Source organism: Schistocerca nitens, chromosome 7 (genome assembly GCF_023898315.1).
Source record: "Schistocerca nitens isolate TAMUIC-IGC-003100 chromosome 7, iqSchNite1.1, whole genome shotgun sequence".
NCBI lineage: Eukaryota > Metazoa > Arthropoda > Insecta > Orthoptera > Acrididae > Schistocerca > Schistocerca nitens.
The window spans coordinates 272,254,332-272,280,857 of NC_064620.1; the positions used below are offsets into that span (position 1 = coordinate 272,254,332).

The 26,526-nt window shown below is 40.6% G+C and overlaps 1 protein-coding gene across 3 annotated transcripts in view; it reads left to right on the forward strand.

Annotated features, from left to right (window-relative positions):
- Positions 1 to 26,526, forward strand: part of LOC126195813 (anoctamin-1-like) — a 248,873-nt gene that overhangs the window by 175,385 nt on the left and 46,962 nt on the right. For all 3 annotated transcript variants that reach the window (XM_049934452.1, XM_049934453.1, XM_049934454.1), the window contains 4 exons: positions 9,255 to 9,412; positions 9,578 to 9,746; positions 9,863 to 10,095; positions 20,879 to 21,039. In XM_049934452.1, the coding sequence (XP_049790409.1) occupies positions 9,255 to 9,412; positions 9,578 to 9,746; positions 9,863 to 10,095; positions 20,879 to 21,039 (721 nt within the window). The remainder of the gene's footprint in view (positions 1 to 9,254; positions 9,413 to 9,577; positions 9,747 to 9,862; positions 10,096 to 20,878; positions 21,040 to 26,526) is intronic.

The following is a 26,526-nucleotide window of genomic DNA, read 5'->3' on the forward strand; positions in this document are numbered from 1 at the left end:
CCCCTCACCTCTGGCTCTTTACTTCCCTTTCTCCCCCTCTGGGAGTATGGTTTGTGCCTACGTCTGGAGACGGACGCTCGTACATGTAACGCATTCTTCACCTTCTTTGCTTGTATGTCTTCATCCTTCCTTTGTCCTTCTCTTTTTCTTACCTCTTCTCTTTAACCTTTTCTCTGCTGCGGCATTTGAGACCTCTCTTCTTTCCTTTCCCTTTCTTTGTTTTTCCATTTCTCTTTCTTCCTCCCTGTGCGTGTCTGAAGGCCGACCCACGCATTTTCGTGCGTAGCCGGTGACTGGGTAACGCGTAATTCCCCGCTCCGGGTAGACAGGTAGGACACATACGTATCCCCTGGTAACGGCCAGGCCCAGGGAGGGGTGATTACCCGAGCTGATACCTTCCGAAAGTGCCGATTGGTCCCTCCGTCTGGTTGTCGGGAGGTGTGACCTGAGGTGTGAACAATCACCTAAGGCGGGAGTGCCCTCAGAGAGGGCCCCCACAAGGGAGGAGCGCGCCATCGGAGACGCCGGTAATCATGGGGGATTCTTCCGCAATGGTTTCCTCATCTTCCACTATGTCTGCTCAAAAGCGTAAGTTCACTGAGTCTCAGCCACAGACAGTTCTTCCATCGTAGCCACAGTTCCTTTTTGTTTCTCGGTCTGACGAAGGTCACGACTTCTCCACGGTCAACCCTTTCATTATTCAGAAAGGTGTCGACGCAATCGCAGGTCCTGTAAAGTCTTGTTCCAGATTACGGAATGCCACCTTGTTGTTAGAAACAGTCAGTGCCCTCCAGGCACAAAAATTGCTGCGTATTTCACTGCTCCACACGTTCCCTGTCCGGGTTGAAGTGCACCGCACTTTAAATTCCTCATGTGGAGTCGTTTATACATGCTCCCTCGATGGATTGTCTGACGAAGAAATTCAGCACTACCTGACTGACCAGGGCGTAACGGCTGTTCATAGAGTTATGAAAAGGGTTGACACGAACATCATTCCAACCCGCACTGTCTTCTTGACATTTGACAAAGTTCAACTCCAATCGAAAATCAAAGCAGGCTATGAGATAATTTCCATTCGCCCTTTCGCCCCAAACACTACACGGTTCAATCACACCAGCCAGTCCTGTTCCAATCCGGCCATATGTGTTACGTGTGGCAAGGATGCCCATGAGGGTGCTTGTCCACCTCCATCCCCTCGTTGCATCAACTGTATGGGTGACCACGCTGCTTCCTCTCGAGATTGCCCTATTTTTAAAGACGAAAAGCTCATTCAGGAAATCAGAGTGAAGGAAAAGGTGTCGACCTTTGTTGCTCGAAAATTATTCGCCAGTCGACAACCCACCGTGCCTCAGACAGGCAAATACAGCACTGTCCTTGCTTCTCCTCGCCAACAAAGGAGGTGGCCACGCAGACTTGTGGCCTCACATTTAGTGCCACGGTCGTCATATCGGCCAGCGCAAAGATCGCCCGTCAACCTCACCAGTTTCGCCTGCCCACTCTATGGCTCACCCTTCATCAGGTTCTGCTAAATCTCGAGCCCAAAAGTCAGACACCAAGACTTCGAAAAAAGAACACACTCGTGAAGATTTTTTACGTATCCCAACTTCACAACCATCGGTTCCTCCTTCATCTAAACATCATGCTTCCAAGAACCCCAGTTCATCTCCTTCTCTGCCAAGGCGTGTGTCATCTACAGCACCACCTGGCGGAAATCGCCCTCGGCCGTCTTATGTGTCGCCGAGGCGCACTGCTGGCGGCCGATCGACCAGCCGATGTCTGATGGCAGGAGCTGCTCCTGAACAACCCATGGATCAGGATCTTCTGCCTTCGGCTGAATGCCACTCCATGCTGTCGGTCGCAAGCTCTGAGCAGTCGTTGAGTTGACGGCAACCTTGGTCACATTCCTCCATTTTCTGTTCACCCTGTGTCCATTATCCACTGGAATATCCGCGGCATTCGAGCCAATCGGGATGAATTGTCGATCCTCTTACGATCCTACTCGCCGGTTATCTTCTGTCTTCAGGAAACAAAGCTGCATCCCCATGACCGCTTTGTTCTCCCCCATTTTCAGTCCATCCGATTTGGTCTCCCCTCTGTTGAAGGCACTCCAGCCCATGGAGGACTCATGATTCTTCTCCATGATGCTCTACATTATCACCCAACCCCTTAAACACTTCCTTCCAAGCTGTCGCTGTCCGTCTTTCCCTTTCTGGGTATACCTTTTCTCTTTGTACTGTATACATTCCATCGTCCACACCAATGGCACGAGCTGATCTCCTTCATCTTCTTGGTCAGCTTCCACCCCCCTATTTGCTGGTTGGGGACTTCAATCCCCACCACCTGCTTTGGGAATCTCCACATCCTTGTACATGTGGCTCACTATTGCTAGACGTCTTCCACCAAGCGGATCTGGTTTGCCTCAACACTGGGGTCCCTACATTTTTGTCTGCCTCCACGACAAATTTTTCTGATTTGGACCTTTCGGTCGGTACTGTTCCGCTAGCTCGGCACTTCGAATGGTTCACCCTTGATGATACACACTCGAGTCATCATTTTTCATGTGTCCTTAGACTGCAGCCTCAACTGCCATATATGTGCCCGAGACGCTGGAAGTTTGCCCAAGCCTATTGGACACTTTTTTTGTCTCTAGCGACATTCGATGACCGTCACTTTCCTAGCGTCGACGATGAGATCACACATATTACACACGTTATTCTTACAGCTGCGGAACGTTCAATACCATGCACCTCCGAATTGCCCCAGCACCCCCTAGTTCCTTGGTGGAACGAGGCATGCCGTGATGCAATACGTGAGCGGCAATGTGCTCTTCACATTTTCCGCCACCATCCTACTTTGGCCAACTGTATCTGCTATAAGCAGTTCCGTGCGCGATGCCGTCGTGTCATCCGCGATAGCAAGAAGGCAAGCTGGAAATTCTTTATTAGCTCATTTAACACCTTCACTCCCTCCTCGGCTGTTTGGAGTCTGATTCGATGGTTATCAGGTGCGCCTAGTTTCTCCCCGGTCTCTGGGCTCACTGTCGCGCGTGGTACATTAGTGGACCCCGTCGCAATTTCTAACTCATTGGGTCAACACTTTGCTGGGATTTCGAGCTCTTCAAATTACCTGTCATCGTTTCTCCCGAAGAAACATGCAGCGGAAGTGCAACCTCTTGCTTTCTTCTCTCAAAATCGCGGGAACTCCAACATGCACTCTCTTCTTCTCGCTCCTCCGCCCCAGGACCGGATGGTACCCACATACAAATGTTGCTGCATTTATCAACCCGTAGTCTGCGTTACCTCCTTCGCCTTTATAATCGAATTTGGACTGACAGTACTTTTCCCAGACGATGGCGGGAAGCTATCGTCGTTCCTGTTCCGAAACCTGGAAAGGACAAACATCTCCCCTCTAGCTATCGCCCCATTTGTCTCACGAGTAGTGTATGTAAGGTTTTGGAGCGTATGGTGAATTGCCGTTTAGCTTGGTGGCTGGAGTCCCGCAGTCTTTTAACACCTGCCCAATGCGGTTTCCGAAAGCATCGTTCTGCAGTTGACCATCTTGTTGCTCTCTCCACTTATATCATGAACAATTTTCTCCGGAAACGCCAAACAGTAGCAATATTTTTTGATCTGGAGAGAGCATACGATACCTGTTGGAGGACAGGCATCCTCCGCACACTGTTCTCTTGGGGCTTTCGAGGTCGGCTGCCCCTTTTTCTTCGCGAATTTATGGCATAGTGCACATTTAGAGTGCGGGTGAACACTACTCTCTCCCGTACTTTCTCCCAAGAAAACGGGGTACCCCAGGGCTCCGTGCTAAGTTTTGTACTGTTTGCCATTGCCATAAATCCAATTATCGATTGTCTCCTTCCTGATGCCTCGGGCTCCCTCTTTGTGGACGATTTTGTGATCTACTACAGCTCTCAACGGACCAGCCTTCTTGAACGACGTCTTCAAGGATGTCTCGATCACCTCCACTCTTGGAGCATCGAAACCGGCTTCCGTTTTTCTCCCAGTAAGACCGTTTGTGTTAATTTTTGGCGACGTAAGGAGTTTCTTCCACCCTCCTTACATCTAGGACCTGTCAACCTTCCGTTTTCAGACGTCGCTAAATTCTTGGGTCTTATGTTTGACAGAAAACTGTGCTGGTCCTCCCACGTTTCCTATCTTTCAGCTCGCTGTCTGCGATCCCTCAACACACTCCGTGTTCTGAATGGTACCTCCTGGGAAGCGGACCGAGTGGTCCTTCTCCGCCTCTATTGTGCTTTAGTGCGCTCGAAATTGGACTATGGAAGCATAGTTTACTCCTCTGCTCGGCCGTCTATTCTTCGGCGTCTCGACTCTATCCACCACCGTGGATTACGTTTAGTGTCTGGAGCTTCTTACACCAGCCCTGTGGAAAGCCTTTATGCTGAGACTGCTGAACCTCCGCTGTCCAATCGGCGAGCAGTCGTGAGTCGTTATGCTAGCCATCTGACTTCCATGCCTACTAATCCGGCCATGACATTTTTTTCGATGCCTCCTTGGATGTAGGGTATGCAGGCCGCGCTTCCTCCCTACTACCACCAGGAGTCCGCTTCCATCAACTGCTCCATTCTCTTTACTTCCGCTTTCCTAAAACCTTCTTGACAACTTGGGGTACAGCACCACCTTGGCTCTGTCCCCGGATCTGCCTGCTCCGTGACCTTTGTCAATTTCCCAAGGATAGGGAGTGCCTATATTGTTGGCGACACCCCAAATCAATTTCGGCTTCCCAACCAGTGTTCGGTTTATACTGCGGAGCTTTACGCTGTTCTCCAGGCTGTCCACTACATCCGCCGCCATCAGCAGATACAGTATGTTATCTGTTCAGACTCTCTCAGCTCTCTCCTCAGTCTCCAAGCTCTCTACCCTGTCCACCCTCTGGTCCACCGGATTCAGGACTGTCTGCGCTTGCTCCACCTGGGGGGTGTCTCGGTGGTGTTCCTCTGGCTCCTGGGACACATTGGTATCTGTGGAAATGAGGCGGCCGATATAGCGGCCAAGGCTGCAGTCTCTCTTCTTCGGCCAGCTATTCAATCGATTCCCTTCGCCGATCTATGGAGCGTTTTATGTCGTCTTGTTGTTCTTTTATGGCACGCACATTGGTCGACACTTCCCCATAATAAATTCCTGGACGTGAAAACTCTTCCCTGTGCTTGGACCTCTTCCTCCCGAACGCGTCGTCGGGAGGAGGTAATTTTAACTAGACTCCGGATAGGGCACTGTCTTTTTAGCCATCGACATCTTATAAGCAGCGATCCTCCCCCACTCTGTCCCCACTGCTCTCAGCTGTGGACGGTAAGACACCTTTTAATTGAGTGCCCCTATTTTACTCGGTTACGTGCCCGTCTACAGCTGTCGCCTGATATATTGTCAATTTTAGCAGATGACACGCGCTCGGCCGATTGCATTCTCGAGTTTATTGGTGCCAGTGCGATGATGTCAGTCATTTGAAGCTTCTTTTGGGGACAACCAACCCCTTTCTGTAGTGGATTTTTAAGCCTTCCTTCTGCTTTTAGTTTCTCCAATTTTTTGAGATTCGTTCCTATTGCTGCTGGTTTCCATTTTCGTTTTTTACTGTTTCCTAAGTCACGGACTGGGCGCTAATGACCATAGCAGTTTTGCGCCCTAAAACCGAAAGAAAGAAAGAAAAAAAAAAAAAAAAAAAACAATCAAATGCGATATTGTATTATAAGATCTGGCATGGACATTTTGATTGGGAACATTTTTGAGCCATTTGGTTCGTCCTTCTCTCGACGAATAGCAATGTGATGATTTGCTGGGAGAGGGAACACAACCACATTAGATCATAGATAATCTTGATCAGTGTGAGTGAGTGTACTCACATCTCTGATAGGAGTAATGATGTTATTTTTGCTGTCCAGCTGTTCACCACTCATTTCACTTTCTGTGTTATGACCACTTTCAGGAACAAAATGTATATCTACATACGAATCATCATCATTACTTTCTAATAAGTTTTTCACTGATAAGCCAGCACAAGCAGTTTTACTGCTCACAACCAGTGTAACAAGAAAACCGCATAAGTAGAAAAGGTTAACGTAAACGTCAACAAACAACTGGGGAACAGAGGAATGATGAAACAAGTAGCCTGAGACCCAGCCTGTCATTTCTAACGTTAAACAAGTTTTGATTTCCTCATAACAGGCCTAATGGTTTTTCAACACTAACTGGCACATCGGCTTTCTCTATGGATTTTTGTAATTTCCAATTTTATTCCATTGCAAGTGACTCAAGATTTTATTTTGATACCATATGTCTTTTGCAGTTCAAGGCATTGGTGGATTGAATTCTGAGTCATTCCTAAATTCTAAATATACTTCCTTCCATCATGCCTTCCTTCTTCCATGAGGTAATTTTGGATAGCTTGTTAAGTAGAGCAGGGATTCAGCAATGAATGCTGTCTTTGTCTGTATTTGTATTCTGTTCGTTTCATCCATTGTGTTGGTTTGCTTTCAAGATAGCAGTATTCATATAATTCGTCTACTACATGGCCTAAATTTTGATGCCAGCATTGTTGCTCGCCTCATTACTACTACTACTACTACTACTAAATACAATAATTTTTATTTAATTTCCTTTCAATGAATATTGTGATCAGTAAAATGCATCTCGTTTGACAGGTCCTACAATCCTTCCTCACTTTCACAAAGGACAGAATCTTGTCAGTTTTATCCTTTCACCTTGAATATTGATCACACTTCTGAACCTTTCTTACATTTCCTTTGTTGCTTCTTCAATATACAGGTTGAACACCTGAGCAAACAGACTGCATCCCTGCCTTATGCTCTGTTTAATCTGAGCACTCCTCTTCTGATATTCTGTTCTTATTTTGCCTTCTTTTGTTCTTGAATATATTCTATATGATGACTCTTTCTTAGTCACATATTTATTTTTATGGAGATTTGAAAAGTCTCCCACCATTTTATATTGTTGAATGCTTTCTTTAGGTCATCAACTTCTATGAAAGCATCTTGATTTTTCTTAAGTCTTATTTCTGTTACATGCACTTTGTCAGAACTGCCTTTCTGGTACCTTTACCTTTCCAAAAGCCAAACTGTTCATCATCTGAATTTAATTTTTTCTCCCTTCAGTAGATCATTGTAATCAGTAAAGCGAATGCATGAACTCTCAAGGTGACTGTATGGTAGTTCTTGTGTTTATCTACCCTTACTATCTCCTCGATTCTGTGGATAATATTTTAGTGAAAGTCTTGTAGCAAGTCTCCAATCTCATAGATTCTGCACACACAATTGAATAATGATTTGATTGCCATTTCCCCCAGTGCTTTGAAACTCTGCAGGTATGTTGTGTATCCCATGCGTATTGTTTGATCACAAGTCTTCCAAACCTCTTAAACCTCATACTCTAAACTGTATCCCAAGTGAGTTCCAATTCAACACCCACTTCATCCTCTATCATATTATGTTGTTATTTTTTCCACTTTTAATTTTGATGCCTTGGCTTTTAAATTCTGTAAAAAAAATTACTTTTCTGTCTACTGAAACTGTCCTTTCACAAAACTTTTTCTTTTAGCCTAGATAAAATGAAACAGAAGTAAATATTTGCTACCAGTTTAGTGACAGAAAACTTCACAATGTTTTTCATTTACCGCAGATGTCAAAAAAGGTTTCAGAAATAGTCATCGCTGATGCACTGGTTGAATACTGTTCTCATTTACCTTGAATATTAAATCATATTTGAAAAAAATAATCTTATCTGTTAGCGTGTTACAAGGGCTTCAAGATAGATTGTTCAGAGTACGAAATAAGTTTCTTTAACTGAGAGCATGATGGTATTGTTAGAAATTTTAATTGATATGTGTTGCATGAGTTAACTATTGTTTTACCTGCTGGCTATTGTAGGTTTTTGATGTAGCAGTATGCCATGTCTGACTGGAAGAGATTTCATATCAGTCCTCTCTGAAGATGAGTTACTGAAGTGTAGATCTACACTGTTGATGTGCGTCTGCTGTACACTTCTAAGACCCGTATTGTGTTTGAACATAATTTCTGTATAATGTTATCATTAATTATTTAATGAGGAGTAATGTGAAAACTATCACACTTAACTCCATCTAAAATGTCCAGAAGACTCCAAATAACCGTCATACAGTTCAACACTGTTGCAGACTCTAAAATAGTGTGTGTGTGTGTGTGTGTGTGTGTGTGTGTGTGTGTGTGTGTGTGTGTGTGTGTGAGAGAGAGAGAGAGAGAGAGAGAGAGAGAGAGAGAGAGAGAGAGAGAGAGAGAGAGAGAGAGGGGGGGGGGGGGGGGGGGGGGTACTACAATTTCAGAAAAATTGGGTGATTTATTCAAGAGAAAGAGTTTCACAAATTGAGCAAGTCAATAATATGTTGGCCCATCTCTGGCCCTTATTCAAGTAGTTATTTAGATTGGCATTGATTAATAGAGCTGATGGATGTACTCCTGAGGATATCATGTGAGTATTCTGTCCAAGTGGTGCCTTAGATATTCAACATCACGAGATGATTGTAAGACCCTACCTATAATGCTCCAAACATCTCAGTTGGGAAGATTTCTGGAAACATTGCTGACGAAGATAGGATTTGGAAGTATGAAGATGAGTAGTAGAAACACTCGCCATTTGCAGGAAGGCCTTATCTTCCTCAGATGTAGGCCTAGGACAGCTTGCCATGATGCGTAACAAAGTTGGTAGTAGAATATCGTCGATATACCACGGTGCTGTAAGGGTCCTGTGGATGACAATCAAAGGGATCCTTCTTTGAAAAGCAATGGCACCCCAGACTGTCACTCTTGCTTGTTGTGCCATGTGTCAAGTGACAGCCAGGATGGTATCCCATTGCTGTTTGGTTCATCTCCAGACACATCTTCACTGGTCATTGGGACTCTGTTCGAAGCAGACTCATAACTGAAGGCAATTATACTCGTGTCAATGAATCCCTTTCCTTAGCCATTGTTTTTGCTATTCATTTGTCGATGTTGTTCTTTCTCTTAGGTAGTTATCTCTTTTACACATTTAACTAGCAATATCTTTAGTTCTTGATATTAAACCCTGTGTTGCAGATTTTATAATATTTCTGTGGGATCAACACTACTTGATTTATAGCTTTACTAATTTAGCTGCTCTTGTGTTGAAAGAATTTTTTTGTACACATGACAGATGTGTAAGTGCCAATAGTCCAATGATAGTAGTATAATATTATATACAGTATATCACTTACTGTTTCAGTTTGATGGTACATACTTAGAGGAACCTTCATTTGACATAATGCAAGAAGTCAAATCACTTGTGAAGCGTGCCTTAGAGTTTGTACGAGTGGACCCCAAAGTGTTCAAGCCAGTGGAACGAAAGTTAACTGCAGAGTTTAGTCGAGATAAAGAATATTTGTAAGTTGTTAAGACCTTGCTTAACATAATGTGAAATCAACAAAGTGGAGTACAAATTAGTAAACTTCATTATAATACATGTATAATCTCACATATGATCTACATTGATGGTATAAAATACTTACCATTGACTCTAAGATTAATGCACTATTTTCCTTTTTTTAGATTTGATGTTGATGCACCAAATTTCTTCACACCTGCAGTAAGGATCCTAGTTGTTGATTTTATTTTACAGCGGCAGAGATTTTCTGAGGATTCTGGGGATTTATTTTCATTCGGAATCAATAGATTGATTACAGAAGGTGTTTACAAGGCTGTTTATCCTCTCCATGACGTATGTATCATTGCCAATTATAAGTTCTCTAATAATGAATTATCAACTATATATTTTTGCACATGTGTACTATTTCAGTCTAAGTAATAATGATGTGTACTTGAATTACTTTTCAGGGCGATTTTAGAGACAGATCGTGCATGAGAGGTCTGTTATTTCATGAGTGGGCATCTGTGCAAAAATGGATAAAATTCCAGCCAGTAGATCATGTAAAAGATTATTTTGGTGTAAAATTTGGATTATATTTTGCTTGGCTTGGTTTTTATTCTCATATGTTGATACCTGCTTCAATAGTTGGTCTTATATGTTTCTTCTATGGAGTCTGTACTATGTTTTCGAATCGCTTAAGGTATGTTGAATTTACTACTTGGGTTGTGATGTTATACTTTTAATGTAAATATGCTCAGGATAAAGTGAAATGTATTTGTGACTTGCAGTGTTGCAGACAAATTTGTTACAAGGACTTATTACTGTTGAACATATTATTGAAAACCCAACATTCCTAAGCTCAATAGCAACATACATTTAATGGAAAATACAAGATCTGTGTTTGAGTGATATGGTGAGCCATGGATGAAGCATTCTGCGGAACATGTTAATGTAGAGTGTGGAAAATCAATTAGGAGACAGTGACTTTCACATATTGGTGTGATTAGTACATTGCCCCTTACTCTGTCACATCTTCCATGGAATGGTTTGCATCTGAATGCTTCTGGTAAGAGACAGCTCGCACAGCTAATTACCAGAATCATTTAGTCTGTATCCATTCTGTCCAAGTGATCTATAGGTTCACTAGGTCTCTTTTAGGGTAAATTCAACTGAAAGTCAGGGCTGCAGAATAAGTATAGTTACAACTGAAACAAGTAATAGTACAGTGAAATACTGCAACATGGACAAAACCAAGGAGATTATAGAAAATTCATTTACTGCCTCCCATCACAATGTCAGAAGCATTGTAAGTAAAAAAAGGAGGATTTCTCATATCCACTCAGGGAAACAAAGAGGTGTATAGAATTTCAGCAGACTTGTGTATATCAGACCATCACATGGAAATGATTGAAATTGAAAGATTCATATTTCTCAGTAGAAAGAAATATCACATTACTGTAGAACCAGAAAGAAGGGGGAAGTGGAAAAAATGGAGTCCAGTACCCAACTTTTGTGTTGAACAACGCTTTGAAAATTGCATCACATTAGGTGAACAGCAAACACACAAGCTTATAGACTGACCCATTTACAGATCAGTAGTAGAACTGTCTTAAACGGCATACAGCTAGTAAGTAAGTAAATCAGTCAGTCGGAAGTTGTCGGCGGTCAGTCGGAAGTTGTCGGCGGTCAGTCGGAAGTTGTCGGCGGTCAGTCGGAAGTTGTCGGCGGTCAGTCGGAAGTTGTCGGCGGTCAGTCGGAAGTTGTCGGCGGTCAGTCGGAAGTTGTCGGCGGTCAGTCGGAAGTTGTCGGCGGTCAGTCGGAAGTTGTCGGCGGTCAGTCGGAAGTTGTCGGCGGTCAGTCGGAAGTTGTCGGCGGTCAGTCGGAAGACTGGTTTAATGAATGCAGCTATTCGTGCTGCTCTATCTTGCGGAAAACCTCATCATCTCCAAATAACTACTGCAACTTACATCTTACTGATTCTGATTATTATATTCATCTCTTGGTCTCCCTCTGCGCTTTTTACTCCCCGCAGTTAATGACGATACTACATTGGTGATCCTTTGGTGACTCAGAATGTAGACTTACCTGGAAAATTCTGTGCTTGTTATGACCAGTCTAACCCACATTAGTAAATCCTGGTATTTTGGGTTGGTTGATAGCTTCATCGAGCAGATGAGGCTTTTTTAGAGTACAATCATTCTTCTTTTTCTGGTTAAAATTTTTTCAAGGATTTCTGTTCTCCCTTCTTCATAGTATAGCGTTCTGTGCTAAAATGACATACATTAAGTCCGTTCATATCAAAATTGCTTTTTTGCTCCATTTGCCTACACATGGAGTCGGAGGTGTTTGTGTGTCTAGTTGTTGTAGTTGTGTAGACTTTTCGCCACTGTGCCACATCACAGCATTGAATGGGGTACACCATCTATGTGGTTGCCTCTTTGTTGTACTCTAGTGAAGAAAGAACATGTAGGGAATTCAAACACAAAAACGATACTAGCAGACCATGTAATAGTTATAAAACTTGAGAGCTTGACACACTATGTCTATAAATTTCCATCATAGAAATAGCCCATAAGTATCTTACCCAGTGTAACCATCCTGCAGTCTATGGTGATGATTTTAACTCTCAGCACTCTAAACTGGGGCTATCTTATATCTACAGCTGAAGGCACTGTATTAAAAGACTGGGCAGACAACCAGGGCCTACATCTGCTATTCAACCCAGAGGATACAGCACCCTTCAGATCAAAGGTCTTGAGTGCAGTGTCAACACTTCAGCAACCTTCATCACACACAAAGCAATAGGCACATGCAAGCTGCAAGAAGAGTACTCGAGGTATTCCCAAGGGGTCAGCCCCCTCCAGTAATTGTAGAGATCAGATTATGTATCCCAGTTACAAAAAACTCTCCCAATCCAAAGCTGGGACACGAGGATAGCTGACTGGAATAAATATGAATTCTTTGAGAAGTCAATAAATTGGACACTGCAGAGACCTGAGGGCTACAAAAGATTCACAAATGTGATACATAAGTGACCCTAAGTGCTATTCCTCTCAAGGTTACCAAGGCATACACCCTGTGCTGGATGAAAAGTGGGAAGCACTATTCAAGCAATTTAAGAATAGCAAGGATAATGAGGAACAACTGATCAACAATATGAATCAGGAATGCAGTAGCAGATGAAAGGAGGCGATATAAAGGCTAGGCTTTTACCCTTTGCAGTAGGAAGAACTGAGGACTTTTTGGTGTTGAGCACACAGCATGTTATCTTGAATGGGGAGAGGCATTGTCAGCTGTAGAAGTAACTTCGGGTGTGCTCCAAGGAAGTGTGTTAGGACCCTTATTGTTAATGTTATGTATTAGTGACCTTGCAGACAATATTAATAGGAACCTCAGGTTTTTTGCAGATAATGCAGTTATCTGTAATGAAGTACCATCTGAAAGTGATGCAAAGATTGGCAACTTGCTTTAAATGTTCAGAAATGTAAAATTGCCCACTTCACAAAATGAAATAATGTAGTATCCTGTGACAGTAACACCAGTGTGATACTGTTATAATCAGCAAAATCCTATTAAGTATGTGGGTGTAACACTCTTTAGGGATATGAAATGGAATGATCATATAGGGTCAGTTGTAAGTAAAGCAAGTGGTAGATTTTGGTTTATTGGTGGAATCAGTCTACAAGGGAGATTGCTTACATCATTCTCGTGATCAGTTCTACAATGTTCCTCAAGTGTGTGAGACCCATACTAAATAGGACTGACAGGGGATACTGAAGGTATAGACAGAAGGGCAGCACAAATGGTCACAGGTTTGTTTAATCCATGGGACAGTGTCACAGAGATACTTTAAGTAACGGAACTAGAATATTCTTGAACGTAGACATAAGCTATCTTGAGAAAGTCTATTAACCCACTTTAAATGATTACTCTAGGAATATACTACAGTCACCTATGTTTTTCCCGAGGACATGCAGCTTTACTGTATGATTAAATGATGATGGCGTCCTCTTGGGTAAAATATTCCGGAGGTAAAATAGTCCCCCATTCGGATCTCCGGGTGGGGACTACTAAAGAGGACGTCGTTATCTGGAGAAAGAAAACTGGCGTTCTACAGATCGGAGTGTGGAATGTCAGATCCCTTAATTGGGCAGGTAGGTTAGAAAATTTAAAAAGGGAAATGGATAGGTTAAAGTTAGATATAGTGGGAATTAGTGAAGTTCGGTGGCAGGAGGAACAAGACTTTTGGTCAGGTGAATACAGGGTTATAAATACAAAATCAAATAGGGGTAATGCAGGAGAAGGTTTAATAATGAATAAAAAAATAGGAGTGCGGGTTAGCTACTACAAACAGCATAGTGAACGCATTATTGTGGCCAAGATAGCAGTAGCAGATGTACTACAGTAGTACAAGTTTATATGCCAACTAGCTCTGCAGATGATGAAGAAATAGATGAAATGTATGACGAGATAAAAGAAATTATTCAGGTAGTGAAGGGAGACGAAAATTTAATAGTCATAGGTGACTGGAATTCGTCAGTAGGAAAAGGGAGAGAAGGAAACATAGTAGGTGAATATGGATTGGGGCTAAGAAATGAAAGAGGAAGCCGCCTTGTAGAATTTTGCACAGAGCATGACTTAATCATAGCTAACACTTGGTTCAAGAATCATAAAAGAAGGTTGTATACCTGGAAGAATCCTGGAGATACTAAAAGGTATCAGATAGATTATATAATGGTAAGACAGAGATTTAGGAACCAGGTTTTAAATTGTAAGACATTTCCAGGGGCAGATGTGGATTCTGACCACAATCTATTGGTTATGAACTGCAGATTGAAACTGAAGAAACTGCAAAAAGGTGGGAATTTAAGGAGATGGGACCTGGATAAACTGAAAGAACAAGAGGTTGTAGAGAGTTGCAGGGAGAGCATAAGGGAACAATTGACAGGAATGGGGGAAAGAAATACAGTAGAAGAATGGGTAGCTCTGAGGGATGAAGTAGTGAAGGCAGCAGAAGATCAAGTAGGTAAAAAGACGAGGGCTAATAGAAATCCTTGGGCAACAGAAGAAATATTGAATTTAATTGATGAAAGGAGAAAATATAAAAATGCAGTAAATGAAGCAGGCAAAAAGGAATACAAACGTCTCAAAAATGAGATTGACAGGAAGTGCAAAATGGCTAAGCAGGGATGGCTAGAGGACAAATGTAAGGATGTAGAGGCTTGTCTCACTAGGGGTAAGACAGATACTGCCTACAGGAAAATTAAAGAGACCTTTGGAGAGAAGAGAACCACTTGTATGAATATCAAGAGCTCAGATGGCAACCCAGTTCTAAGCAAAGAAGGGAAGGCAGAAAGGTGGAAGGAGTATATAGAGGGTTTATACAAGGGCAAAGTACTTGAGGAAAATATTATGGAAATGGAAGAGGATGTAGATGAAGACGAAATGGGAGATAAGATACTGCGTGAAGAGTTTGACAGAGCACTGAAAGACCTGAGTCAAAACAAGGCCCCGGGAGTAGACAACATTCCATTAGAACTACTGATGGCCTTGGGAGAGCCAGTCATGACAAAACTCTACCATCTGGTGAGCAAGATGTATGAGACAGGTGAAATACCCTCAGACTTCAAGAAGAATATAATAATTCCAATCCCAAAGAAAGCAGGTGTTGACAGATGTGAAAATTACCGAACTATCAGTTTAATAAGTCATGGCTGCAAAATACTAACGCGAATTCTTTACAGACGATTGGAAAAACTGGTTGAAGCGGACCTCGGGGAAGATCAGTTTGGATTCCGTAGAAATGTTGGAACACGTGAGGCAATACTAACCTTACGACTTATCTTAGAAGAAAGATTAAGAAAAGGCAAACCTACGTTTCTAGCATTTGTAGACTTAGAGAAAGCTTTTGACAATGTTAAATGGAATACTCTCTTTCAAATTCTGAAGGTGGCAGGGGTAAAATATAGGGAGCGAAAGGCTATTTACAATTTTTACAGAAACCAGGTGGCAGTTATAAGAGTCGAGGGTCATGAAAGGGAAGCAGTGGTTGGGAAAGGAGTGAGACAGGGTTGTAGCCTCTCCCCAATGTTATTCAATCTGTATATTGAGCAAGCAGGAAAGGAAACAAAAGAAAAATTCGGAGTAGGTATTAAAATTCATGGAGAAGGAGTAAAAACTTTGAGGTTCGCCGATGACATTGTAATTCTGTCAGAGACAGCAAAGGACTTGGAAGAGCAGTTGAACGGAATGGCCAGTGTCTTGAAAGGAGGATATAAGATGAACATCAACAAAAGCAAAACGAGGATAATGGAATGTAGTCAAATTAAATCGGGTGATGCTGAGGGAATTAGATTAGGAAATGAGACACTTAAAGTAGTAAAGGAGTTTTGCTATTTAGGGAGTAAAATAACTGATGATGGTCGAAGTAGAGAGGATATAAAATGCAGACTGGCAATGGCAAGGAAATCGTTTCTGAAGAAGAGAAATTTGTTAACGTTGAGTATAGATTTTAAGTGTCAGGAAGTCGTTTCTGAAAGTATTTGTATGGAGTGTAGCCATGTATGGAAGTGAAACATGGACGATAACTAGTTTGGACAAGAAGAGAATAGAAGCTTTCGAAATGTGGTGCTACAGAAGAATGCTGAAGATAAGGTGGGTAGATCACGTAACTAATGAGGAGGTATTGAATAGGATTGGGGAGAAGAGAAGTTTGTGGCACAGTTTTGACTAGAAGAAGGGATCGGTTGGTAGGACATGTTTTGAGGCATCAAGGGATCACAAATTTAGCATTGGTGGGCAGTGTGGAGGGTAAAAATCGTAGAGGGAGACCAAGAGATGAATACACTAAGCAGATTCAGAAGGATGTAGGTTGCAGTAGGTACTGGGAGATGAAGAAGCTTGCACAGGATAGAGTAGCATGGAGAGCTGCATCAAACCACTCTCAGGACTGAAGACCACAACAACAACAACCTATGTATTGCTCACATAGGGATCGTAAAGATAAGATTAGAATAATTATAGCAGGCAGAGAGGCATTCAGTCAATCATTCTTCCTGCACTCCCTATGTGAATGGAACAGGAAGAAACCCTAATAACTGGTGAAATTGGATATACCCTCTGCCATGTACCTAATGGTGGTTTTCAAAGTGTAGATATAGATGAGCTGGGGCCTGCTGCAGCAGTTAGGTGGTGCCACAGTGCCTCAGAGACTCTCTCTTGGCCCTAGTGCATCTTAGATTGCAATTGTCCTGGAACAAACCACCTAAATACAGCTGAAAAGAAAGAAATTTCTGGAAATATTAGCAGTATACTAATAATCTAGCCAATATGAACACTGTGAAGAAGGGGAATCAGAGGCTACCCAGGCCTGAAGCTAATGAAGACAGGTGAAGCAGCTGAACTCAATGAGATCCTGTTGGAATTCTTGAAAAAACTGGGAATTTTAGGTAGAAGGTGGTTGGCCAAACTCTTCGTGGAATGCATCAGAACAGGTATATTTCCTAAGATATGTAAAGAAACAAAAATCATTGTGGTGCTGAAACACGGAAAGACTGGAGCTCACCCATAGGATTGACTAGACTAACTTTATACATCAGAGGAAAACTTCCTACATATCAAACAGGTTTTCAAGCAGTGAGAAATTGCTGAGATTAAGTGCTGGCCTTTACAATCTGTATTGAGGAAGACTTCCAAAACAAAATGAAAACCAATCTGGTTCTCCAGATCTAACATCAGCTTAGAACACAGTATGGCTATGAGGAGCCACTGCTTAAGCTAGCTAAAACTATCAAACAAAGACTTACTTACGTTTTACTTGAATACAAGTTACCAAATGGGAAAATCAGTTTCACTTCATGGTATGAACAACAGGAGCATGGTTGTAAATAATGGCCTGCTACAGGATTGTGCACTAGCACCCATTGTTTTCAATTTTCATGTTGCTGACATGCCAGACACCAATTCATATATCCATACTAAAGTGAAACTTATAACGACCTCGACAATACACTGAATGCGGACCTGGAAGTACTGACATCTACATTTACACCTACATCCAAACTTCAACAATAGAAATACAAATAGAAAGCTACAGCTCTCTAGAAATGGTCGACGCTTCAGACATAAGGATAAGCTTAATTACTTGGGAGTGGACTAGAAGTTCCATAATGTTTTGTTGTTGAAACTGGCTGCAGCAACATGGGGCTGTAGAGCAAGCACATTGAGAACTTCAGCACTAGCCCTTGTCTGCAGTGTTGCTGAATATTGCTCACCACTGTGAATGAGAAGTGCACACTTAGTTAAAGTGGACATCCAACTGAAGGTGACAGTGCAGAGCGCAGATACTCTATGGAACAGTTAGGGCCACCCATGTGCGTAGCTCCCTGCCCTAATGAACATAGAGGCCCCTAAAATCAGATGAGCACAGTTAGCCACAAGAGCATACAGAAAAATCATGGGCAACCTGCATACAGAAAAATCATGGGTAACCTAAAACTCCTTATAAACCAAAATCTTGCACCTAAAAACTGTCTTAAATCTAGATCACCTTGATTGAAAATTGGCAAAGAACCACAGAATTAGACTCAAAGAAAGCTTCAAACAACTATGGGCTGTAAGTGAACATAAGAACCAGAATTTAGCAGAGGACCCCAACAACATGATCAAAAAATTCAACCTGCTGAGGAAATTGGGGACTACTTTGTACTGCGCCAGAGTGAGTGAGTGCTGGGAGATGTAAGAATCTGATGAACAAATGGCACCTATCGGACAGTACTGAATGTTAATGTAGTGAAATCACATCAATGGATCATTTACCTGCATGCGTAGTGCACGGTTATGAGGGTGAGCTGGACACAGAATCTATGACTTAGTTATTAAATGGCTTAAGAATATTACAGAATCGTAGGATGTATTATGAGCAAAACATGTGATGAGGGTTCAAAAGAAAAGGTACAAAACTACATTGTGAGTATAATTGAAGTCTTTATTCAAAAGTAATCATCAGAGGCCTAAGCACAACTATTCCACTGTTTCATGAGCTGGAGAACTCCCTGTTCCCAGAAATGTTGTGGTTGTGACAGGAGCCAGTCCTCCACTGGGTCTTTCACTTTGTCATCAGAGCTGAACTGCTTCCATTTGAGTTGGGGGGGGGGGGGGGTGCTCAAGCTGCTTCCACTTGAATCTGACCATTACACTTTGTGTGATCTTGGGGACATGTGGACATGCATTATTGTGGAGCATAATCACTCCCTTCTTTGACAGCCCAGATCATTTACTCTTGACAGACTTTTGTAGATTACAGAGTGTGTCTCAGTACATGTTCCCGTTGTGGGATTTTCTTTGATGAAGGAATTCGATACGCATCGTACCTTGGATGTTCAGAAAGATGGTGAGTATCATATTGCCTGGTGAGGGTACAACTTCGAATTTTTTAATGCAAGGTGATGACACTATATTTGCATCACTAGATGTCTCACTATTTTATCCCAAAGCAGCATGTGGTAATTTCAGTTGTTTTGTTTATTACGATGTTTTGTACCTTTTCATTTGAACATTCCTTATATTATGAGATATCTCTAATACAGTGGTCTCCTCCATGTCAACCAACATCGAGTCTGAAGACCTTAATAAACCAAAAATCAACTTGTGCTATTCTCACATAACCTCCGGAAGCAATAGGTCAAGGAATTTGTGTGAATGCAGTATTGATTGACTTCTGAGAAGTATTTGACTCAGTACCACAGCAAGATTTATATGGAATAACAAACAGAATATGTAACTGGATTGGGAATTTCTTGGTAGGGTGGGCACAGTGTCTCCTGAAGAAAAACACTAAATGCATTTCCTTTCATTTTTATGACTTTGTCCAGTTGGAGTATATTGTTTTGCATGTAGCATTTTCAACTGTAACTATTTGTTCAACAGCTGTGGCTTTTGGATGAATTTACTCAATAAAAGGCTTAGTGAACACAATGGAAAACACTGGAACGGGGTGGATATTGCTTTGACTAGACAGGATGCATATGGCTGTGAGGCATGGAAGTAATATCTTACTGGAAGCATTCAGAGGCAATTAATAACATGTAAGGTGTGATTTAATGAGAAATGATGCCCCAATCATTTCCATGGGTGAAGGTTTTTCTCCCATGAGTGATTTCCACCACTCATTATTTACGTGTTCTGCACAATTTTTCGTCAGGGGCATACTGCTCAAATAATGATAAGATCTTTGCATTTGTGCAAGGAGCATTCTCAGCAATGAGCTCGATTTCGTCTTTAAAGGCCACAGTCCAAATCGTCACTTGCTCCTCCTACTGATAACATGATCATCTTTTCCAAAATCCTTCCTAAAAGAGCCTCAGTCACAAGTGGCAGCACTGGGCCAGCACTTGGATTAAAAATACTGTTTACCAGGTAATCATTTCACAAAACCTATGTAGTATTTTCATCATTGGTATTCTTGGTCTTATTAAAATTTGTTTCCTTACACTTAACAAGTACCTTATACTGTGTACTGTCAATCTACTTTTGAAGTTCTGTTGCTTTGTGAAAGCTTTTGTTCACTATGTCCAAAGTGTTGAAGCTATTGGAGCTGCTAGGCTGAAGGTATCGGACTGGCAGCATCTACCATATGTTTTCACAATTTTGGAAGGCTACATCATTTTAGCACTAAATATTGATGCGGAACACAACACATCTGACAGTCTTCGATTGGTGTGTTGTGGCTGCTATTGTGGCACAGTACTTTTTGACAGACGGTTCCTGCCTTGGAAGTTCTCATGTTCCTGGTAACTCAGTCCTATGGAATAGAAATATATAGAAATAAGTAGTACGGCCCACATTGTATTCTTTGTAAAGAATAATTATTAATTTTAATTTGAATATAGGTAGATCACTTTGGATGTTTTTCCAAGCTGAAGTAAGTCACCTTCTGTAATATTGTTCCTGCACATCAGTTTATGCTGCTCTTACTTTACAGTTTTTTTAAAATAGCTAATCCGTTCACCATGAACCAATTTGGGCAGTTCCTTTACCTCTTTCTTTGATTCTGACATCTGATTTTCTTATCGCTAAATGCATGATGCACTTTTGATAGTACATTTAAAGGATACATGTCCTCTTAGTGTGCTATAATGTCAAGGAATATGAACACTCCATTGTAGCCAGTTCCTACTACTTCAGTCACACATATTGAAGTACTTTTTAAACCATGCTTGTTACAATTCTTCCAATGAAGATATTCTCTGTGCTCAGTGTTGATGTTGTCTTGCAAATTCATACTACTACTACTACTACTACTACTACTATTACTACTACTAAGTTTACCAGGTTTCAGACATTGATGTGAGTAATAATAACAAAGTATTCTGAATTTCTTACAGTTATGTGTTGGTAAACATTAACGTACCATGTGCATTAGTATTCGATTCATTGTTACCAAAGTTTATGCTGGTAAAATAATAGCATGTTTTTAATTACAGCCAAGACATTTGCAATGAAAGCTTAAACATTACAATGTGTCCACTATGTGACAGAACATGTGAATATTGGAACCTAGCAGAGACATGTACATATGCACGCATCACATACTTATTTGACAATCCATTTACTGTGTTCTTCGCAATATTTATGTCCTTTTGGGGTAAGTAACAACCTGAAATTTATCTTTTTCTCATTCTTAAAGAGTGTGTCAAATTATTTCAATATTTTTTACAGCTATTTGATATAACAGCAAATATTTGAATTGTTTGTTCAATGTTACAGCAATGTCATTTGTGCCAGATCCTCAATATCTGCTGACCATCTGCCAAAATGGCAACAATCTTGTACCTTATGTGAATTCAGACTTTCTCGGCAAATCTCGATGATGAAGTCTTCTCAGTTTATAACTGCTGCTCGATGACCATGACCTCACATCCTGAAAGGTTTACCAGCAGCTATGTCATCCGGTTGTGAAAGCCTTCATACTATGAGCTTCTCAGGTTATCAGCCAAGTTTAGTCATTGTTCTGGGCAGCATTTCAACAAGTTTCAGAAACTGGTTGAAACATTGCCACAGAACGACGCCTTGACTCGGCTGATAATCCAAGAAGATTTCATCATCAGTCTTGTACCTGTGCCTTGACTTACCCTCTGTTGCATCATTTACTCACTTATTTAATCATTCTTCCATTCATCTTGAGAAAGAATTAAAAAATTCAGTGATTACTTTGATAGAATGAGGAATTCCGTGTTGTGCAAGACACCTTTCCAGTTTTGTCTTACCCAGACATGTTTCAGCACTTTTTTTTGCTATCTCCAGTGGCTTATTTTTTATTTTCGTACTGACATGTTTCTATTGGATAATTATGTTGGTAGCTAATGTGCTACACAATCTACAACTTCTCATGGCTCTGATGTACTGTTTTCTCATATGTTGTTGGTGAGGTGAATAGGCTGATTTCGTGACCTATGCACTGTCTCCGATTTTTCAATGCATGGGCAAAGTTTTCACTGCCATTACGTGTTACAACAACATGTTCATTTACATAGCAAGCACAGACATAAAAAGAAGAACTGCAACACTACATGATGATTAATTTTAGCTTTAGAAATGAATTTAGTAGCAGCAGAGTCAGATACCGAAAGAGCCGTGAAAAGCTAGCTTTTGGGCCAATAGATTCCTTCTTCATGTGAAGGAGAGAAAATGATTAAAGATGGTAGCTTATGAGGGATTACTGTAGTGTATCATTGAGAACTCAAGTGCAGGGGAATGTCAGCAGCATTGTGGAAGGCTTGCAAGCATTGAAATGTCGTTACTGGTCTATCAGCAGGTAATGTACAGTGGTGTGTAACCGATTACAAGCAAAGCAGACATCATCACAATGAAAAATTGTGTTTAGTTAATCAAAGAATTGGTATAATTTGTTCATGAGAAAAAGAGAAACTATTTAAATAAATGTAGGGTGTTGTTGATCAAAACTCCAAACCATTGGAATACCCGTTTTGTTTATATACATGTTTATTATATACCAGCAGCTCACACTTTATTGAAAGACCAACCCAAAAACATTATAGAGAAATTATGGCAATGCACCAGCTAGTGGCTGATAAGGTTTGCAGTGTGGTACACAGCATTTTGATTTAGTGTATGTGTAGAAAATTATCAGTCAACAAAATTCCATTTCTGTAGATCACACCTGGGCTGGCATGGGTGACTGTATTGAGAATCCACATTGTAGTCTAAATAAGTCCAGGTACAAGTGCCATACAGTGGCTGCAAAAAAAGTGGTAAGAACAGTGGAGGATGTCCCTTTTGGATGCTGGAGTGCAACTGGAAGATGGCAGTGAATATAGTCACCATATGTGTGTACTGAATATTTGGCACCCATGCATGAGGGAGCAGACTGTCTTGTCCACCCTGCATGACAGCTAAACAGGCGAGCAACTGGAATTCCTCTCTGGTTGCGGAAATCTTGAAATAGCTTGCACATTAACTGACCTTTCAGTCATGTGTCTCAATAATCTCTTTGTCTTTGTTTTCTTCCTCCAAGTCTGTTTATTGGTTACAATGAGATTTAAGTGATTTGTAAATAATTATATGTAACATCATTGGAGTAGGTAATTGTTTGTCTCCACTACAGTTCCAGGTAGGCAACTGTATACACATAATCCAGTCATGTCTTGGTGTCGACTGCTGACATTGGCTGGCCTGCTGACATAGAATTTTACATGACTGAATACTAAACACAAATTGATGGCATGAACATTAATCAGTGACTGATATGGCAGTGACTGATATGGCAGTGACTGATATGGCAGTGACTGATATGGCAGTGACTGATATGGCAGTGACTGATATGGCAGTGACTGATATGGCAGTGACTGATATGGCAGTGACTGATATGGCAGTGACTGTGGGTTTGTGCACAATGCCTATTTTAAAGGCATGTGTAGGACACCTATCACAAAATTGTAAAATTGTAGTTTTTAACTTTTAAATGGTAATATTAAAGACAAAAAGTTGCTAATACATATACCCATAAGGCTGAGAAGTTATTATGATTAACAGTTGGCTAAGTTCCTTAAATTTGTAAAAATGTTGGTTCTGTTTTATGAGATGGAACTTTGTACATGCATTGGGATTTACAAAGCATGTCAAGATTTTTTTTAGAAACCCAAATCTTTTTAAGTGGATTATTTCATAAACTAAAATGTTATTGTGGGAAGTGTCTGTAATCAGCAAAATTAAGTGTTACAGGGAATTTTTGAAAGATTTACATTTTAAGATTAAAAAATTCTGGAATTCTAATGAGTACAGTTATTCTGAATAAAGAAAACTTTTAAGTTACACAGATTTCAGAAGACAAGATGACCTTTAGAAAGATGCATAGTAGGGCTTTCAGATAAGATATTTAACTCCTAAAACAAACAATTATTAGCAGTGTCAAATTTTGAAGTGCAAATGATTTCATGAATTGTAAATTTTGAATATTTTCTTAAATAAATATTTCTACATGAACTACTTATTCTTGAATTATTAGCTGCCTCTAAACTATAATATGAACAACAAAGTTTAGAAAACTACAAATTCGGAATGTATTTGAAGATTTCACATACACATTGTGTATGTATTGCAGATGTACCATGTGTACAAATATGAAATGTGGGTTTCAGACAACAGGTGCCACACCAATCCAATTTGTGCTCCAAACATTGGACACTGCACCATTTTGTTGTGTTATCAAGTGTCAGACATGCACGAGTGATCAATTGGTAAAGTGTGTGCATAGTATTGTGTTTTGTGTTCAATATGTCGAAATTTATACCGAACAAAGAGCATTCACGAACAGCATTATTTTATTTTATTTTATTTTTTTTTTTTTGTTTTCATTTGAAGAAAACTGCTGCTTAATCATACCAGTTACTTCAAGAAACGTATGGTGAACGTGCTTCAGTGCAAGATACTTGTGAATTATGGTTCTGGCATTTCAAGAATGGTAACTTCAATGTTACAGACAAGGAATGTGCAAAAAGATAGGTACCACATAAGTTGAACAACAGGCAAATGAAAAAGCAAAAAAAATGTGATTTTTTGCTCACTTGGTACAAAGGGAAGTCAGTTTTGCATCGTATAGTTACAGGGGATGAAAAGTAGATTTATTTTGGGAATTCCAAGTGCAAAAAATCATGGGTAGACCCAAGCACACCATCCACCTCGACTGCAAGACTGAATCGCTTTGGCAGAAAGACAATTCTTTGTATTTGGTGGGACCAGAGGGGCATGGTCTATTGTGAGCTGTTAAAACCTGGGGAAATGGTTAATATGAAATGTTACCAACAATAATAGACTTTTTTCTGCTTGAAAAAATGCTACAATACCGAAAGAGGCAACACTCATTTTTTTCTTCAAGACAATGCTCCTTCACATACGACAAAACTGGTTCACGACACATTGAAGCACTCAGCTTACTCGGCAGACTTGACTCCTTCAGATTACTGCTTGCTTGCATTGACGGGTCACGCACTTGCTGAGCAGCACTTTGGCTCATATGAAGGTGTGAAAAAATGACTTGATGAAAGATTCGCAGCAAAAGGGGAAAATTTAAACTGGCATGGTATTCACAAAGTGCCCAAAAGATGAGCAAAATGTATAACAAATGATGGAGCATATTTTGAATAAAGCACTATTTATCATTCTTTTGAATTTAACATGTTTTTTAGACAAAAATCCGCATTTCATACTTATGCACCTGGTAAAAGAGAGAAGAGAAGAAAAAAATATTTAATTTAGGAGTGGTCTTACAGTAAGTGAAGCTATTATGCCTTGGCATATTTCAGTATGTGATGTAAACTGAGGACCATTATTGGTTAACTTGTCTGCGGCATGCCTTCAATAGAAAAATTTTAGGCATTGACTTATTAATCCATCTACAGTACATTGGAACTACAAAAGAGAATTTATAGTTCTTTTCCTGAAACTGCATAGAACGGATAGTTTGGATGCCCACTCATGACAGAAATAGATTAGATCTAATGGCAACAAATAGACCAGACCTCTTTGAGGATGTGCATATTGAAGTTTGGATCAGTGACCATGAGATACTTGCAGCAGCAATAACTACCAAAGTACAAAAGGCAGCTATGTCAAGTAAGATGATTTGAATGTTCAGCAAATGCCATAAAGAGGCAGAAATGTCGTATTTCGAGAATGAACTCAAAACTTTTAGCCTTGGGCAGAAGCATTTGCAGAATCTGTGTGTCTAGTTCAGAAAAATACTTGACCAACTGGGTAGATACATTGTTTCTTGTTTTGGAAGGAAGATTAGAGTTTAACATCCCATCAACAATGATGTCATTAGAAATAAAGCAGAAGCTCAGACTAGGGAGAATGGGAAGGAAATTGGCTGGACTCTTTCAAAGGAACCATCCCAGTTTAGGAAAATCACAGAAAATCTAAATCTGGATGGCTTGACAGGGATTTGAAACACCAAGCTTCCGAATATGAGTCCAGTGTGCAAACCAATGCACACCTCACTTGGTGGGTTGTTGTGCTGGTTTTTGACACAGTTCTTCACATCAAACTGACCTGCACCAGCCTGTTCATCACTGCATATCTGTGACAAACTACATCCATTTGAACCCACTTACTGTAGTCAAGATCTAACAGGATACTTCATGAAGGAGGAATGTTTATTGCAATCGACAAAAATACTGTTTTTAGTGACAAAACAAATCTTTTAAAAACTGTAGTAGAAATTGAGATAATTTACTATAAAATTTGAGTTTTTTCTAAACATGAAGTTGAAAATATAACAGCTCATTCATTTTTCATAAATTAAATACATTTTAGAGCTTCACACACCTGTAAGTATGGTATGTCTGCTGTGCAAGATTCATCGAAGAATCTCTTACTTATGAAGAAAAGTGTACCTATAGCAACAAATGCAGCCAATAGTAAGTGAAAAAATGATGAAATTTCACATGTAAAAAAATTTATTTTGTTACGTTTTTGAACTTTCACTGCTATGAGTGTGAATCCTGAATACTTCCTGGTCATGCTGACAAAGTTTTATGAATTTATTTGTAAAAGTATAGACTGTGGAAATTAAAATGTCCTGTGATGCCTCTCCTGCTCCAAGTCGGCCTAT